Source organism: Polypterus senegalus, chromosome 16 (genome assembly GCF_016835505.1).
Source record: "Polypterus senegalus isolate Bchr_013 chromosome 16, ASM1683550v1, whole genome shotgun sequence".
NCBI lineage: Eukaryota > Metazoa > Chordata > Cladistia > Polypteriformes > Polypteridae > Polypterus > Polypterus senegalus.
In genome coordinates this window covers 31,800,644-31,820,639 of record NC_053169.1, presented here as the reverse complement: position 1 = coordinate 31,820,639, position 19,996 = coordinate 31,800,644, and the positions used below count along the sequence as shown (strand labels likewise).

Below are 19,996 nucleotides of genomic sequence, written 5' to 3'. Positions count from 1 at the left end.
TATTTAACTAATTAATTCTAGGTTATACTTCTTCTTAAATAGATAAACTAGCAAAATACCCGCGCTTTGCAGCGACGAAGTACTGCCTTAAAATTTTTATTAAGAAGAAAATTAAACCTTTTTAAACTGAGGGAAAATATACCAATAATTATTTGTTAAGGATCTCTTTGTATACCACATTGTGAGTTCGGCCCTCCGGTTGTAATATGACCAAGCTGTGCGCTGAGCTTACTCTTGAGCATGCAACGTACAGTTGGCCATGTGAACAGTAATCTTGTTTCAAATCTCACAGCTTGGATTGCTGCTGTCATAATCTGTTTGAGTTTCATGGTTTGTTTCAATTCCGACAGTATTTGTAGGACTTGTGTTGAAGTGACATTCGGCATCTGTCAAGTATATAACTGGTTTCATCGATAACTTCACATCCAGCTTTTGAGAGTTTAAACATTCATAAACATCAAAGTGTCCACTACTGAAATCGTCACCTGTGAGTCTAAGATGTTTAAGAGGCATTGGCGGTTGTCGAAAGGTGTAAAATATTTGGCCATTTCGGTACACTTGAAAGCGACAACCAAACAATTCAACGGCAGCCATCAACTCACATGCAGAACCATAGGTGAAGGGCTTAAGCATTTCACTCTTCTAGTGCTCCTGTGTGGTATAATTATCTCCTGTACCGTCATCAGTCCACATCTTGAACCTGTCCCAGTCATTCAATACATAAGACACAATGTTCCTCCGGATATCAAGAGTGAGCCTGATATGGCCGTGCAATATGTAACACAGAGAATGGAAAAGGCAGGCAGCATCTCCGGGCATGGAAACCACTCGGTAAAGTGACAGTTCTTTGATCGATGGTGATCACCTCGATAGACATGTTAATGGGGGTACGGTTGGAATGATAAAGGAAATGGGTACCTGAACAATGTAAAGTAAGTCTAAAATACCTACACAATAACTATAATCATAATAAATGAACTATAAAACAGCGGAGAAGCCGTGGATTAAATTAAAAGTCTGTAGTTATCAGCAGGGAGACGTGAATCCCGTGGCGAAGCAAGGAAGGGAATGTAGAGACTGGAGCGACGGATGGCCTTATATAGGCAGGCAGCCAACAACGTGGGTGGTGTTGGGATGGGGGACCCAAAGCCGCCTCACACGGTGGCCGAGCTGCAGGCTATGGACGTATATATGTACATAAGTAGGATTCAGTTAGCGTTGGGAACCCACATACCAAATTTCTTGAAGATGGGCCCATAAGTAACAAAGACCGTTGAAAAGTTCAATATGGCGGCCGACAGTGGCATCATACCACCGAAATAATTACCAAATTTCAGCCTTCTACCTACACGGGAAGTTGGAGAATTAGTGACATTGGAAACTTCAATATGGCGGCCGACCGTAGGCGTCATAACACCGAAATAAGTACGTTCATCGGTTTTGGTTAGCGCAAGGAAGCCGCCTACCAAATTTTGTGAAGATGAGGTCAGCCTTCTACCTACACGGGAAGTTGGAAAAATTAGTGACGTTGGAAAGTTCAATATGGCGGCCGACAGTGGCGTCAAAACATAGAAATAAGTATGTACATCGGTTTTGGTTAGCGCAGGGAAGCCGCCTACCAAATTTCATGAAGATGGGGCTATAAATAAGAAAGTTCACCATGGCGGACGTTGTCGACCGTTATGACCGTTATGTGTAGAATTTCGAAATGAAACCTCCTTAACTTTTGTAAGTAAGCTGTAAGGAATAAGCCTGCAAAATTTCAGCCTTCTACCTACACGGGAAGTTGGAGAATTAGTGATGAGTGAGTGAGTGAGTGAGTGAGTCAGTGAGGGCTTTGCCTTTTATTAGTATAGATAGATAGATAGATAGATAGATAGATACTTTATTAATCCCCAGGGGAAATTCACATAATCCAGCAGCACTATACTGATACAAAAACAATATTAAATTAAAGAGTAATAAAAATGCAGGTAAAACAGACAATAACTTTGAATAATGTTAGCATTTACACCCCCGGGTGGAACTGAAGAGTCGCATAGTGTGGGGGAGGAACGATCTCCTCAGTCTGTCAGTGGAGCAGGACAGTGACAAAAGTCTGTCACTGAAGCTACTCCTCTGCCTGGAGATGATACTGTTAAGTGGATGCATTGGATTCTCCATGATTGAGAGGAGCCTGCTCAGCGCCCATCGACTCTGCTACAGATTTTAAACTGTCCAGCTTCATTCCTACAATTGAGCCTGCCTTCCTAACAAGTTTGTCCAGGCGTGAGACATCCTTCTTCTTTATGCTGCCTTCCCAGCACACCACCGCGTAGAAGAGGGCACTCGCCACAACCGTCTGGTAAAACATCTGCAGCATCTTATTACAGTTGTTCAAGGACGCCAGTCTTCTAAGGAAGTATAGTCGGCTCTGACCTTTCTTACACAGAGCATCAGTATTGGCAGTCCAGTCCAGTTTATCATCCAGCTGCACTCCCAGGTATTTATAGGTCTGCACCCTCTGCACACAGTCTCCTCTGATGATCACAGGGTCCATGAGGGGCCTGGGTCTCCTAAAATCCACCACCAGTTCCTTGGTTTTGTTGGTTTTCAGATGTAGGTGGTTTGAATCACACCATTTAACAAACTCCTTGATTAGGTTCCTGTACTCCTTCTCCTGCCCACTCCTGATGCAGCCCACGATAGCAGTGTCGTCAGCGAACTTCTGCACGTGGCAGGACTCCAAATCGTATTGGAAGTCTGATGTATATAGGCTACAGGACCGGAGAAAGTACAGTCCACTTTGGCGCTCCTGTGTTGTTGACCACAATATCAGACCTGCAGTTCCAAAGACGCACATACTGAGGTCTTTCTGTAAGATAGTCCACGATCCGTGCCACTAGGTGTGAATCTACTCCCATCTCTGTCGGCTTGTCCCTAAGGAGCAGAGGTTGGATGGTGTTGAAGGCGCTAGAGAAATCCAAAGACATAATTCTTACAGCACCACTGCCCCTGTTCAAGTCGAAGAGGGATCGGTGTAGCATATAGATGATGGCCTCCTCCGTCCCCACCTTCTCCTGGTATGCGAACTGCAGAGGATCGAGGGTGCAGCGGACCTGTGGCCTCAGGTGGTGAAGCAGCAGTCGCTCCATGGTCTTCATCACATGTGACGTCAGAGCAACAGGTCTGAAGTCATTCAGCTCACTAGGACGTGATACCTTTGGGACTGGGATGATACAAGATGTTTTCCAAAGCCTCGGGACTCTCCCCTGTTCCAGGCTCAGGCTGTTAGGGACTCCCCACTTCCAGCACACAGGCCTTCAGCAGTCGTGGCGATACTCCACCTGGACCTGCTGCTTTGCTGGCACAAAGTCTCCTCAGCTCTCTGCTCACTTGCGCTGCTGTAATTGTGGGTGGGGATGTCTCTCCTATGCCGGTATCAGCAGAAGGGTGGTTGGAGGATGCAGTAATCCGAGGTGAGAGTGGGTTAGGGCGGTCAAACCTGTTAAAGAAGTTGTTCATTTGGTTTGCTCTCTCCACGTCTCTCTCGATGGTGGCACCCTGCTTCGAGCTGCAGCCAGTGATGATGTTCATCCCATCCCACACTTCCTTTATGCTGTTATTCTGCAACTTCTGCTCCAGCTTTCTCCTGTACTTGAACTTTATTATGGACCCCTTACTTCATACTGAAGTATTCTACCTCTCTGTAATAATATGAAAATATACGTAATACTTCTAATCACGATGCAATGACAGCACTGCTGCCTCTCAGTAAGGAGACCTGGATTTGTGTCTTGGGCCCTCCCTGCGTGGGCTCCCCCCGTGTCTGCGTGGGTTTCCTCTGTGTGCTCTGGTTTCCTCCCACAGTCCAAAGACATGCAGGTTAGGTGGACTGGTGGTCCTAAATTGGGCCTACTGTGTGTGTGTGTGAGTGTATGTGTGTGCGTTTCTCTATGTGTGTGTTTGTATGATTGCCCTCTGATGGACTGGCCAGGGTTTGTTCCTGCTTTGCACTCTTTGCTAACTGGGATAGGCTCCAGCACCCATGTGACCAGGACAAAGCGGTTTAGAAAATGACTGACTGAATATTTCTAATCAATAACATTTTGCAAATTCCCAGAAGGGTCAGGTTTTTCAAACTACCAGGTTTTTATATTTTATTTAAATTCTATCCTTTGAAATATATTCAGCTAAAAACAAATTGAGCCATATAAATACACAACAACAACAACAACAACAATTATTTATATTGCAGCACATTTTCATGCAAATGATGTAGCTCAAAGTGCTTTATAAGATGAAGAAAGAAAAGTTTATAAAAAATATAATAAGGAAAATAAGATTAGGCAATACTAAATAACAAAGAATAAAGTAAGGCCCAATGGCCGGGAGGACAGAAAAAACAAACAAACAAAAAAAAATAAAACTCCAGAGGACTGGAGAAAAAAAAAAAACAAAATCTGCAGGGGTTCAGAGGCCACGAGACCACCCTGTCCCCACTGGGTACATAGTGTTAAACATTATGTTTATTTTTGTTTCACATTTTTTATAACTTTGTTTCATACTTTTTCCTTGATTTTCTTTTCCATATTATGGTTTGGACTTGAGTAGAGAGTAGAATAGTGGTGCAGTGGTAGCACTACTGCCTCACAGTAAGGACTCCATGGATTGTGTCCCAGGTCCTCCCTGTGTGGGATTTGTATGTTCTTCCTGTGTCTCCATGGGTTTCTTCCAAGTGCTCTGACTTCTCCCACAGTCCAAAGACATGCAGGTCAGGTGAATTGATGTTATTAAATTGGCCCTAGTGTGTGTCGGATGTGTGTTTGTCCTCCGATGGTCTTGCTCCCTGTCCAGAGTTTGTTCCTGCCTTGGGCCCTCTGCTAGATGGGATAGGCACCAGCCCCTCCCATGAGCCTGGCCTGGATTAAGCAGGTTAGAAAATGATATGACTTGAGTAATATCTCATTTTGATAACAGATTTTCATCTAAATCTTTGTTTAATAATACAGTATTATAACATCTTCCTGTGATGCCATTTTGTTCCTGTTTCTACAATGTTGCTGAGAAGGGTCTAGCTGCAGACCTCTGCAGCTCTGTGATTGAGGAGCTCTACTGAACAGCCAATGGGATTGCACTTCTGTGTCACATGGTTTACACTGTAGACATAGTTCTAGTAGGCAACATGTCCACTACAAGACATGCCTACTTAATAGTTGTCATTGTACATCATGAGATAACCCTCCCAATGCCCAATTCTTAACCGGTGTATAAGGATATTTTATAATAATGAAGCGTGAGGTACTAATAAAAAGGATGTGTTGAGAAAAGCACAAATGACACAGCATGTTATTGACATGTAATGCAAATGCCGGTAAATGTCATCTGAAGTGCGCAATATGATTGACTCCTCAGTGGAGCAGCTCTGGAGGCCTGCAGCCTGATTCTACTGAAGTTGCTAAGCTGAGATACCAAGACGTGCATGACATCAGAGGTATATAGGTATAAAGATTAGCATCAGTACTTTACATCTACATTTCTTTCCTTAGTGGACACTTTTATCCAAAGTGACTTACAAAAGAGGTCAACACAATTGATTAAACATCAGTCTGGTGGATTGTGAGGGAACAAGTGTTACAGGACAAGGTTACAAAATTGATCTCCACAAGTGAAGAGCTCAGAACAACATACAACCAAGTTACAATCTCTAAGCTAGACAAAGCTAACAGATATAAATTCATGAAACATTCAGCCAGGAGCTACACATGAAAATAGTATGGACTGATACAGACTAACTGTGGCATCACCAGACACCATTCAACAGTAGACCTGAGTGGTCAAGAAAGAGCATGGAACCTCACAAGAGTCTCCATATATTCATAGGAGCTGACTAATTGACTACTCTGTAGGCAGGCATCAAGGATCTGGACTTAATACATGGTGCTACAAGGAGCCAATGTAGTGATCTAAAGAGAGGAGTGACGCGTATCCACCACATGGGTACTCCCATTTATCTGAGTTTGTGGACAGAATCCTTAACAGTGACGTGAGCATTTTATTTATAAGACTTTCTGGGTATGGCTTAAACCTTTGCTTTCCTTTGACTTTGATTTTGGAATCTACATTGGCTTGACGACAAACCAGTTTTGAGTTTTCTGGTCAACGAACCCTGCTAGGCTTTTACCTACGTTTCACCTCTGGATCCTTTCTCATTAAAGACTGGCTTATCTTGTCTGTAGCAGTGCACATTAAAATTATGAAGAAATGGTTTAAATACCCTGGAATAAATGAGCATCAGTTGCTGCAAGTACTTCCAAGCAGGTATGCATTGCCCATCTTATTGAAATTACAAATAAAGCAATGAAATGTTTACAGATGATTTGTTATTTGTTATTTCAGACAGAGTGTTTACCAATTTGCTTTGTCCCTTGCAGAAAGATAATGACTACATAGCCTAAGTTGTTTTATGGCAGCCACTTACAGTTTAGGGACGAATGATACAGAGGTGTTATGTGCCGAAAATATTTACCTTCCATCTAAAATTAGGAGATAATGACGTTTTTCTTCTTATTGCTTCCCAACTGAGATCGTTTGCTCATATATTGTCTGATGAGCTTCATACTTTCTCAAGCCCTTGCATCCATATTATACCCCTAAACCTGGCTCTCTCTAGAGTGACAAAACATTGATCTATGAGTGGAATTATGGTTAAAAGCAAATGGCACTGATTTTTCTGGTAAATCCATTTCAACAGCAGTAATCACAATAATTATACATCCCCTAAATTCAAGCATTTTCATATTTTGTAAAACAGAGAATAAAATAGTCATTAACATCCTTAAAACTCAATAGATGTTTTTGCAAATTCACGCATCTTTGATATTCTCCCGCTTTTGAAGTTAGTGGCCTTTCACAGGCATATTAGGAGCAGAATTTATAGTGATTACCAGAAGCTGAACTATAGCTTAGCTGACTATTTTTGCAAATGATTAAGAAAAGATTAATATTTTTTCTGGCAGTAGAACAGTATTCATAGAAACTAAGAATGCTTACATGGTTGGGTATGTTTCAGATTGCCACAGAGGACGATTGCTGTAAGCTGAGTCGCGTTCCCCAAGAGCAGATGGGCGATGTCACACACCCCTGCGAAGGCCAGCACCGTCACACTAGTGACAAGTCCACTGAAGATGAGCCCTGCAGGAAAGGTTAGGTTAGAATGCACAATTTCTGAACAAGCAATACAGAACAAAGTTAAAGGATGAATTTGGTATTTTTCAAGTTGAAGTAATTTCTTCACAGTCATGGTATATAGTAATTTGCCATATGAAACTGCATTCTAAAGTGAAGCATATTTTATAAATTTACAAAAATGACTAGCCTGCTCTTGCATTTCATAATGGAGCTAATATTACTGAGAAATGATCCGAGTGATTTTAAAAGGAAGAAAGCAAAAAAGCAAAACATGTTTGTGAGAGTCCGCCATTTTAATAGGGGACTGGTTGTGCACTTCACTGTTTGTCTTTGTGCCAGAATGTGTAAGGGGTCTATGGAAAGATTAGCGGGCCAGAGAAGGAGCAGGGTATTTTTAAAAACAGTACAGCTCAGATCTCGTGAGTGGGGGCATTGCCTGGTTAGTCATTCACATGCTGGAGAGCAATCAGCACAGCTATCCAGCATTGGTACTCCATAGACTGTTCAGTGTACCTACACTACTGGCCATTTTTGAACCCAAAACTGAACTTTCAGATTGCCAGTACCTTGCAACTCAAGTGAACAGAATAACAGGTTTCAGCAGTGCTAATGAAGTTACAAAGGGTTCTCTAATAACGGAGTAACGTGTAAACATGACTAATTAAGGATAAGCTAAAGAAGTTTACCATTAGGAGATGAAGGAGTTGCTCCTGAAAATGGGGCTTTGCATCCATATGCGAAGAATAAATTAAAAATTTGTCATTTTTAGCAGTAACCACTATTAGAAACACTAGTAATGCCTTGGCTATATTTTGTAATCAGTTTAATGGGATATTGATAATAAAAGGTATCAATTTCTATCAAAAATATGAAAATTAAATGGTGACCCCAAATTTTTGAATGGTAGTGTACAGCCACAGGAATAGTAAAGATCTGAGTTAGGAAAGGAAAGTGCAGATTCAGATTGTAAACGAATGGAAGAAAAAAATGAAACAGTGAAGAAAAGGGAGAGAATGAAAAAAGCTGAGGAGGAAAGAACTGAGTAGAAGAAAGCAGAATAGGGTTGGAGCCAGAGCTGATGGACAGAGGTGAGTAGTTGGGGAAGCCCCACAGAGGAACAGAGGCAGATGCATTCTAGGGACTCTTGGACACTCTTGGAGGTGGCAGGTTGAGGGAGTCCGTCTTGGAGCGTCCTGATTGGTTGGCTGGGACAGGAATCGTTAATGTGGTCTGTATTTGCCAATGTCTCTGCCCTGCTTAGCATGCCTGATGTGATGGGTGAGCAGGATGAGACGAGAAGAAGAAGCACAGGAAAACGAGCTGAAAGAATGGTGATGCTGGCTCTGATTTTACTCCTCTTTTAACTATTTATGGCAGTTTTCTTATTTATTGGATTTTAATTTACTCACCCCAATGCAATATTTTTATGCATTATTTATTAATGACTCTTGATGCACTGCATTTTATTTTTAGACATTGTGATTGTTTGCATAAAGGTAATTTGCACTCTTTGCACAATTAACTGTTGTGCCCTCATTCACCCTGGTTAATCCTCGGTTATGACTAGCAATGTCCTGGAAAATGGTCGAGGTCCATGGCTGCAGGCACCTGGGGAATCACAGCAAACCTTAGGACCAGGGGTGTGGATTCATTTCCAAATGTTATCACCAAGTGCCATCATTGACATATTCGAATGTTGAAGCCCAGATGTGAATTGATGTTCACGTTCTGTAGATAACTAGGCAATGATAATCAAAAAAAGTCAGACTTACTGTTGTTCACATTCTTTAACTATAAAGAAGCTTATTTTGTTATTTATCAAAGATATTGCCTGCTGCTATCGGTATTTTAATGTATGCTTGTGCTTCTGTGGCCTAGCAAGAGAAAAATTGACCATGTACCTAACATGCAATCAAGGGACAAGAACTGAACAAACGTTATAGGTACACATTTAGTGCTAATCTGGTTCACGCCTGGTAAGTGTAGCACAGATGTTTTAAGTAGTAATGCAGAGTTGTCATTCCTGCCTCACAATGCCAGGTTCTGCATGGAGTTTGTATGTTCTCTGTATATTAACAGATTGATTGGCTTTAGCGAGTGTCAGTGAGTTTACTCATTTATAAGTGTTGATCTCAGTTCTTTTATTACCATATTCTTGGCAAGAGCAACTCATCAGGCAATAAAAAATTTCATAGCCGTATTTGGCACTTGAATCTGCATCACACACGCTGGCCTTTTTTTCATTTTCAGAGTATTTTTTTTTATCATGCCATGGATTTTGTGACATGCAGGTCTAAGGCTTTTATTAAAAAAAGAGTGCAGTGTCATTAGTTCAGTTTAGATTTATTGCTGTTTGTACAAAGTACAATGAAACTCTTTACATGCAAGTGACTCTCATGTGTCTGTTGATCTGTAGGCTACATAAAATAACAACACAGAATGTAACAGGAGAAAAATAGGTGCTGTTTAGGTAAAAGTTATAATATCATTCGAATGCACATCTGTCTGTTGTTACGAGCCATGGCAGAACATAACAGCTCTAACCACAATAATAATAAGTTTTATTTATGTAGCACCTTTCATACAATCAAGGACACTTTACAATTCAACAAAAACACATTAACAAGACAGTAGAAGTTACATAAAAGAAAATGAATAATACTCAATGAAACGATGTGTTTTTAACAGGAATTTAAAATGAATAATAGAGTGAAGACTGCGAGGAAGAGCATTCCAAATTTTAGGGGTCATCATTCTGAAAGTTCTGCCACCCATAGTTGCTAACCTGTATTCACGTACAGTGAGTAAGTTAGTGTCAATACACGGGTAGGAGTGTAAGGAAGCAGTAGCTCAGAGAGATAATGAGGGGCTAAACCATGAAGAGCTTTAAAGGTGATGAGAATAATTTTATATTTGATTCTTGAAGAAACTGGTAACCAATGCAAATCATAGAGGACAGGAGTGATGTGAGCAGATTTTTTAGTGTGTGTAAGTAAATGAGCAGCAGAATTTGGAACGTACTGTAATTTATTGATATATTTAGTTGGGAGGCCATAAAACAATGCATTAAAATAGTCCAGACGGGTAGTGATGAAAAGATGAATTAGTGTTTCAATATCTTTCACACTGAGGAAAGAATGCAGATGAGCAATGCTGCGGAGATCAAAAAAAGTGGTCTGTACTATTGAGCTAATGTGTGGCTGGAAAGTAAGGTGCTAATCAAAGATGACACCCAAATTACAGATTGATGCTGAGGGTTCAACTAGGATGCCATCGACATCAATTTTTAGCCCAACAAGGGTAGAGAGGACAGATTTGGTACCAACCAATTAGACTTCTGTTTTATCAAGATCAAGCCGTAAAAAAATGACCTGCCATCCAATGATTGAGTTCCCAGATACAATCAGTCAGTACAACTAGTGCAGATGTTTCAGTTGGATAAACATTTATATAAAGCTGTGCGTCATCAGCATAGGGGTCGTTCAACAGAATTACAGAAGCAAAAGTAGGCTAATAAACAGAATACAGCTTGATGAAGTCTGGAGGATATTGTCATAACTGTACCCACAATGGCTGCTGTGAGCAGATAAGCATACTTCAGAAACACAGAAGGCACTTTTGAATGGCAACTTTTGCTATTTCTAAGTAGACGTATTCAGTAAAATTTAAGGCTTTGAGTGCGCTCCTTATTTTTTAAAATGAATAAAGTATGCTTCACTTTAGAATGTGGTTTCATGTGGCTGTTTAATATAATACCATGATTGTGAAGAAATAACTTCAAAAACACCAAACGTATTCTTGAAGCAATTAGTTGATCAAAGGTTTTTGTTGCTTTACAGAATACAGTAACTGGCTTTAGTAGATTCATTTTATCTGCTTTGAATATTGTTATGACTTATTTGTTTTATTTATTATTATTACATTATTTTTACAGTATGGCCACTGTGGCTTCTTGGAATCTTGTACTGGAATAAGTGGATTTAAGAAATGGATGAATAAATGAATGAAAGGAGTTTGTTATAATGATCAGTATGTATATTTGACACAATATGTCACAATGTATATTCTTCACAAAACTGTGAATAAATATATAAAATAACTGTATAAAAATCAAGATTTTATACTTGAAATATTTAGTAGTACTACTAAATACTACTACTTTTATAGTCACTTTTCTGCTGTTATGCCCGTGGACCATATATTTTAATGATGGATCTGGAAGTTGAATTCATATCAGCTACTATTCATTTTGCTACAGATTCCATATGTACAGTTGTAGCTCCTGTGGATGTCCTTCTGACAAGCAACCCATATTGTAAAGTCAAAAAGAGACAAGTGAGTAACTAATGGAGACTGTACCAGTCAGCAAACTTTATATGATGAAGTTTTCCTGATTTTCTGTCTGTCCTGCTTGTGATTCTTACAGTGTGTGAGTAAGGAGGGACCAGGTGAGCTCTCTTGGACTCGTCAACAGCCTCGGTTGTGTAAGCAGACATGGGGCTCAGGTGAAACAGAGCAGACTGGAGGGACGTCTCTTACTCTTGGAGAGCAGGCAGAAAATATCAAGGAGACTACTGTACAAGGTAAGCCTCACTTACAGAGGGGTAGAAAATTGCTAAAAAACATCCTGGAAGCATAATAATGCAGCTGGTTTTGCCCCCAGACAATTTGTTTATCGACTAGCTTATTCTAGTATCCTTTTTTCGTGACGCATACAATATCAGCTTCATATAAGGATCACCCTAGGAATCCAGCATAGCCATGGACAAGCCAACTGACTATTACAGTAATATTAGCAGTTGGATGTTGGGAAATCTCCTGTAACTCAGTAACAGCAAAGTGGAACTGTTTTTGCTGGCTTGCCACAACAACAAAAAAATCATGCATGAACTTGGCCTCCAAGGTTTTTGCCTATTTATTTATTTATTTACCTTTATTTAACCAGTCAAAACAGATTAAGAACATGTTTCTTATTTACAACTGTGGCCTGGAAGGCTCATTCAGAAATGAATGAACACATTGCAAACAGTTTAAATGCTTAAATGCAGTGTTAAGTGATCAAGCAACCAGAGCAAATTATTACTGCTCAAAGTACAGCAGCATAAATTGTTATTGAATAGTACATTACATATTATATATTGTATTACATGAGTATATTGCACATTACCAATATAGCTTATTGCACATGTTCAATTAAAAATGATCTCAGACTGAGGAGATTTAGAGTTCAGAAAGTTTATGGCAGATGGGAAAAAGCTATTTTTTAGTCTGTTTGTGCGTACATGGATTGACCTAAAGCATCTTCCTGACGGGAGGAGCTCAAAGAAAATTTCCAGGATGAGTTTTGTCCTTGAGAATGTTTTTAGCCCTTCTCACGCAGCGAGTCTTATACAAGATCTGAAACGTAGAAAAAAAACTAAACATTTCAAACTTGGCCATAAAGAAGGGCAATCATCACCTTGTCTCACAATCATAAATATTCTTTTTTTTTTTTGAACAGCCATCATGTTGAACTCTCTACTGATGCCCATTCAGTTTGAACATTCTAATGAACCATGAACACCTAATTCTGCTTTACTGTGTTGGAAATTTCCATTCATGCTTCCATTTATTATCTACACCTGCTTTGTCCCTTTCATTGCCACAGGGGCTGGGGCTTGTCACAGTTTTAGACCTTTTGCTCCCCCTTCAGAGGTCACACTCATTGAACAAACCCACACTTACTCACATTGGTCCACATTAATGTTGCAAATTAATCTGATATACATGTCTTTAGGATGTGAGGAGAAAATTTGAGTACCTGGAGAAAAATCACAAGACACAAGGAAATTGGGCAAACTCTGCAAATAAAAAAAACAGAAAGAGGGTTCAAACAAGGACCTCTGTCACTACGCTGCCCCACATTCTGAGCCTGGCTTTCACAATTGCTATGATACAAATTATGTTTTGTTGCGTCTTTGCTTAATTTTCTTTTTTGTTGGCTAATTATTTGCTGTATTATATGAACTCAATTCTGTGCTTAAAAAGCTTAGTTGCTCAATTCATTTTGATCTGAACATCTATATATTGTCTTTCACATTTTCTTATGATTAATATGATTACTGTATGAATACATACCATACAATACAATAAAGTGTCTTGTAATTTTGTTTGCATCAAGAGGTTGCTTGTTATGATGAAAAATGAAAATTATAAAAGACTGACTCACTTTGTAATTCTGTTATTTGCTTTTTTAAGGGGTTGTCCCTCGCTAAGAAATGCACTATATGACATTAAGATTGATTGATGGAGACATTCTTTCTAATCTATGTGTCAAGAATGAGAAATACTCAACAGTATGTGCATTATTTGTTAAAAATACAAAGACGTACATTGTTGTCTTGCTAAACAGAAATGGATTTGTTCTCCACATCTTCCATATTTATACATTATTACTGTATATGACTCAGTTTTCCCACTTGTTTCTTTAAATAATTAAGCAGCTGGTTAACAAAAGCTTTCAATTTAACAAAGACAGTAAAACCATAATATTTGTAATGTTGTGATGGTGTTATGATATATATGATGATGTTGTATATTGTTGTTTAATTGTGTTTACCTTCTTTTGTGTATGGATGTAACACCGAGAGGAATTCCTAGCAACTGCATTTCATGGAAATAAAGTTTAAGTTCATATGTGTTCAGAAATGTTAATTAAAACTGCCTTCATGATCCCAAAAGTAAATAATCTCAAATACCAGTGAGAGTTTTTTGTGATTACAGAAACTTCTCTATTGAAAAGTCACATGTAAAATGTTTTATCATTTCATTTTTAGATCAAAATTGGAATAATCCATACTGGATGAAGTGTTGGGGTCTCCAGGGAGATTCCCTTTAATTGCAATTATACAAATAAAACAAAAAATGCAACAGAAATTAACAAAATTGTTCCCTGGTTGTTAACAATCATGGACGAGTTGTTCCTCTGGGCAGTCATGCTCTCACATTCGTGTCTACATTCTTCTGATTGGTCTTTTTCTTTTATGCCCGACGACCTGTCATAATCAGGTTTCAGAGGGTTGCTTCTTCAGTCTATGACTAGAAGTGGTAGAGAGGTTAGCACTTTCTATTTGTCTCTCAGTTTATGCCATGAGCTGAGCCTTCTACATGATCCCGTAACGTGCTTGTGTGGGCAGCATTCATTATTACAATAATACATAATAAATATTGATTAGAAAGTTGCCAATGTAATGGTGCTATAAAGGTAAATTTCTTGTATTTGTTTTTTGAAATTTATAAAATAAAGCCACTATGCCACTGTAGTAGACATTGGGCTAGAAATGTTTGACTGTAAAACTTAAGGTTGTGAGTTCAATCACACCATAGCTGCTTTGCCTCAGCTCCAATGATACAAATGTACTGAAAACAATTTGACTACTGTGATTTGTTAAGATGCTTTGAGTAAATTCATACTTTCATTCATTTTCCATCCTCACGTAGTACCTTTCTGCACGGTGATGCAGTGATTAGTAGTGACACCTCACAGATCTATAATCCTGGGTTGGAATCTCATACCTGCTTGTTGTCTTGTGGATTTTCCTCTGTATATGCAGGTCTTTTACCCACATCCCCACAAATCTACCAGTTAGGTGATTTATTGATTCGAAACTGGCCCTTTTCAGGACTGCTTTCCTCCCTTCTGCCCAGTGCTGCTGAAAGAGGCCCCTGGCCCTCATGACCATTGATTGGATTAAGTGGATTTGAAAGTGTTATCCAGTTACTTAATGCTAAATATGCTATGCTTTTAATGGTATGTTATTTGATGTTATTTAATTTTCTGTTGGCTAAATCAATTCATGACCATAAATATATAGTGGCAAGCAAAAAAGTATTCAATCCCCTTGAATGTCATCATAATTTTCTGCATGACAAAAGATTTACACAAATTCACATTTACTAGATGATAGGAACTCACTTCAGAGTGGGAAAGCAGAAGGCCCTGATGGTTACCCTGCTGAATTTTATAAAAAAATTTTCAAATAAGTTAGGTCCCCTTTTAATAGCAACATTTACAGAAGCTAGAGACAATAAAATTCTACCTCAAACTTTTAGCCAAGCATTAATTACCCTGTTTCCGAAGCAAAAATATGGACTTATTACAATGTGCATCATACAGACCAATCTCACTTCTGTATAACGATGTTAAGATACTCTCCAAAGTCCTTGCAAGTAGGATTGAGAAAGTTCTTCCTTCGATAATATCACAAAACCAAACTGGATTTATTAAAGGTAGGCACTTAGCTTCCAGTATTCGTTGCCTGTTTAATATAATATATTCACCCACAAAGTCAAACACCCCGGAGATATTATTATCGTTGAACACAGAAACGCATTTGATATGGTTGAATGGAACTACCTTATCATCAAACTGGAAAAACTTGGGTTTGGCCCGAAAATATATACTTGGATTAAACTGCTATACACCAGTCGAAAAGCTTCAGTTTGTATTAACAAAATTATTTCAGACTAATTCAAACTAGAACATGGTACTATAAAAGGATGCCCCTTGTCACCACTGCTTTTAGCAATTGCCATAGAGCCACTGGCAGTTCACTGTCAAAATGCTTATGAGATAAAGGGGATTATCAGAGAAGGACTTGAACAGAAAATTTCACTATATGCAGATAATATGGTACTATATATATATATCAAATCCACAAAATACTGTGCCTGCAATCCTAACAGCACTAACATATTTTCAAAAGATTTCCAGTCACAGAATTAATTTGAATAAAAGTGTTCTCTTTCCGGTGAACTTTCCAGCACACAGTATTAGATTGAACACCTTCCCTTTTATCATTGCAGATCAGTTTAAATACCTAGGGGTAAACATCACAAGTAAACATAAAGCTCTTTATCAACAAAATTGATAAGCTTCTTTTTCTGTTTCAAAGCATTCCCATATAATGTACCTTAACAAATCATTTTTTAAGAAGTTAGATTCAATCATAACCTCATTTATTTGGAATTCAAAACATTCACGCATCCAAAGTAAACATAAAGCTCTTAATCAACAAAATGTTGCTGTCTGCTTGGAAAAAACATAAGCAAGATTTGCATAAATGGTCCACCCTTCGTCTCACTTTAGCTGGAACAATTAACATTGTCAAGAAAAATATCCTTCCTAAGCTTCTTTTTCTATTTCAAAGCATTCCAATATACATCAACAAATCATTTTTAAGAAGTTAGATTCAATCATAACTTAATTTATTTGGAATTCAAAACATCCAGGCATCCAAATGGCGACCCTACAAAGACCTAAGGCAGAAGGTTTTGTGGCTCTACCTAACTTTCAGTTTTATTATTGGGCGGCAAACATACAAGCCATAAAAACCTGGACAATGACACAAATAGATGAACACACACAGGCCTGGTCCACAATAGAAATAAAATCCTGCAGCACTTCTTTATTTTCCTTGCTTTGCACCCCACTAAATATGAGTTATCGTCAATATACTAATAACCCAATTGTGCTTCATTCACTCAGAATATAGAACCAATGTAGGAAGTACTTCAAGAAAGAGAAGTTTTTATCTGTAGCACCTCTGCACGATAACCACCTTTTTCTACCCTCTCAAACGTACACAGTTTTTAATGTTTGGAAAAAATACGGGATTAAAATCACTTAGAGATTTGTACATAGATAACATCTTTGCATCCTGTGAACAATTACACTCCAATTTTAACTTTCCATCAACACAATTCTTCCACTACTTCCAAATTAGAAACTTTGATAAACAAAATCTGCCCAAGTTTCCTCACTTCCCACCTACTTCTAAAAAATATTGATCAGTCTTGAGGATTCAGATAGCATTTCTGTAATAAATAAAATCATTTTAAAGTCCCTTCCTTTCAAAGATCTTAGAGCACAGTGGGAAAATGATCTCTTATCAACATTTCAGAAAAGGAGTGGAAGGCAGCCACAGAATTCATTTGAGCTCCATATGCGCAGAGCAAAAGTCATTCAACTTAAAATCTTTTATCAAGCACATCTGTCTCATTTAAAATTGTCCATGCTGTTTCCAGGGCAAGATCCAACCTGTGAACGTTGCAATTGAGTTCCAGCCTCACTGGGCCACATGTTTTGGGTGTTTTGGGGATTTTTTCTCCTTCAGTTAAATATCTACAGAAAATGGTCTGTTTTGACTTTGAAAATGTATTGTTACAGCACAAGAGTTTGCATTAATAATGCTGAATGGATAAATATGTGTACAAATCTTCTGTTCACACTGAAATGTATGATTACTTTCAAGGGGATTGCATACTTTTGCACGCCACTGTAAGTTCAACTAGAAACACGTGGACCTCTGGTCCTCCTAAGAACAAGGTTCCAGTCCCAGTAGCTTACGAGTACAGTAGGCTGCAGTCATGGGATTCTGAGGCTGTCATACTTCTTACTCTTATCACATAATTGGCTTCTGCAATATGCTTCACATTCAGAAGATATTGCTGCTTTCCTTTTCCTCTTTTCCGTGTCACCTTCTCAATCAGTTTGCCTATGCAGTTTGCTGTAACAAAGTCGCAAACCCCAACAACCTAATCTATTAAGGTTACACATTATTTGCTTTACTAGTGTGCTATCATGTCATTCATTTTCAATTAAGGCTATGATCAAGGTTCTAGCCCTGATGGTTTGCAAGTAACTGCATGAGAGACAGGCACAATCTCTTTAGCATTTTATATACTGTAAGTAGTTTAAGATCAGTTTGAGAATATTATTCTTGGTTATGATAAATTGATTAATACAAGTAGTTCTAAATAAATGTCTTCTAGAATGCAGTGTACAGGTGATGACCCCTTTGGAAGTGCTATCAGAATGCGGCGGCAACTCTGAAGGCAAACAACAGCAGGTATGAGCTGGAACAGGTGTTTTTAATATCTTTTTTCAATATAGGATAAACAAGTTCAGTATTAAAGTAATTAATTAGAATATCTTCAATTGTCAATTATAATGAAATAGCCAGTGCAGAAATGGAAAGTTATACAGAGTTGTACTATTCATTTATGAACATTACAGCATTGATATCTCTCTCAGGTTATTGAGGAGGAGTTATCTGAGCCCAAGAAGATTACTAACTACTGGCAAGACATGTGTGGAAGGTTGAAGAATGTTCTGCATCAGAAGGACAAACACATAGAGCGGTACTTTAATATTTCTAAATATATGCAAGCCCATGATACACATGATATGCATGCATTGCACGAGTCACATTCCCCCAAATACAATGTAAGTAGCGATTCGGTATATTAAAGTTAAAGTTGTATGTTTGGCAGTCTGCAGGTTCACACAGCCAGATTGCCTTCCTTGTGGAATTTACTTGTTCTCTTCCTTCCTCCTTGAATTTCCTCCCATAGCTCAAAGACACTCTTAGCTGTGCAGCCCCTTATAATGAATAGGCAACTCATGAATTCCAATATAGCGAAACTGAAAGAAATGTACATTTCATTTTATTTTATTTTTGTGCAGGCTTTATATTAAAAATGAAAGACTTGGAGCAAAACTGAGAAAGCAGGAATCGGAAATAAAACAGCTCCTGAGAGAAATTTCAAAATTTGCATCGGTAAGACCTAGTTGTTCATCCCATTAACTTTTTATATAGTGAACCTACAAATAAATAAAAAAATGTAGACTGGTAAAACCTGTCAATGTTGATTACAGCAATCTCAAAAAAATAAAATAAGAAATGATTGTGGAGGTTTTGGGTCCAAATTAATGAATGCTCTGTGTTATATGAATTTTGGTTTGGAGTTATTCAGTTGATTTATTCAAGTCCTACAAATTACCCTTTTCTGGTAGTTTTCAGTTTTGCACAAATAATCTGCAAATATGTTATGTGGAAGCTATAAAGAACATTTAGTAGTAATGGATATGTAGTGAAATTTATGAAAACAAAATAATCCTAGCACAACATAATCGTACACCTGCGATATTATTCAAAACTGTATGCTTCATTTTTAAGGTGACTGGATTTTCAGTGTATATTATAATAGGATTTTTCTGTCTACTTTTACTTCTACTTCAGTACATTTTAAAATACAAATAGTTACTTTAATTCTGGTAAGTGTTGCTAGACTTACAGTATCTACTACTTCAATAACTAGGACTCGGCAAGTTAACGTGTTATTATCGCGTTAACGCATTAATTAATTAACGCCGGCAATTATGTTATCACGTGTTAACGCAGCTTTTTTATTATTATTGTTATTATTATTATGAAAGCCTCAGTCTCGCTAGCAATTGATAGAGATCAGTCATCTTCTTGTTACAGCGCTTTTCAATACGTTTTGGCTAGAAGGAAAGTTAGCTTTGTTAATTGAAGGAAAGTTAGCTTTGTTAATTGAAGGAAAGTTAGCTTTGTTAATTTGACCTCGATTCCCTGCGTATGCATGAGTAGCAAAGAGCTTCTAAAATGGCATGTGGAGAAATACCAAAGTGAATGCTCAAAGCAAAATAATCCGTGGATGACTTTTTTCGTAATATCGGATTTGTCGGACTCCGATTTTGATGCAAATGATCTGGTAATTGTGGTGCTGAAGACGTTCATGTATCTGATGCACCTATGGCAACGTTTGCCTGGGAGGACAGACCATATTGGATCTCACTGCAATTGCCATCCCTGCGCACCTGAGTCACAAAGACAGCCAGGTAGCCAGCCCACTGTGCAAACAGACGTTTGTGAAACCTTTGCTTCGTGCACTTTTCAGGAAACTGAGTTTTTTAGAAAAAATATTAGCCCTCAAAGAGTTGCTACTGAACATAGACTGTTTATGCTGCTGCCTAATAAAA

At 38.4% G+C, this 19,996-nt stretch overlaps 1 protein-coding gene across 1 annotated transcript in view; it reads left to right on the top strand.

The window, feature by feature from the left end:
- Positions 1–19,996, top strand: part of LOC120516825 (serine/threonine-protein kinase PSK1-like) — a 56,809-nt gene that overhangs the window by 17,326 nt on the left and 19,487 nt on the right. Inside the window, exons 3-8 of the mRNA XM_039738778.1 lie at positions 7,052–7,184; positions 11,429–11,505; positions 11,597–11,753; positions 17,983–18,059; positions 18,245–18,351; positions 18,677–18,770. Coding sequence (XP_039594712.1) covers positions 7,052–7,184; positions 11,429–11,505; positions 11,597–11,753; positions 17,983–18,059; positions 18,245–18,351; positions 18,677–18,770 — 645 coding nt within the window. The remainder of the gene's footprint in view (positions 1–7,051; positions 7,185–11,428; positions 11,506–11,596; positions 11,754–17,982; positions 18,060–18,244; positions 18,352–18,676; positions 18,771–19,996) is intronic.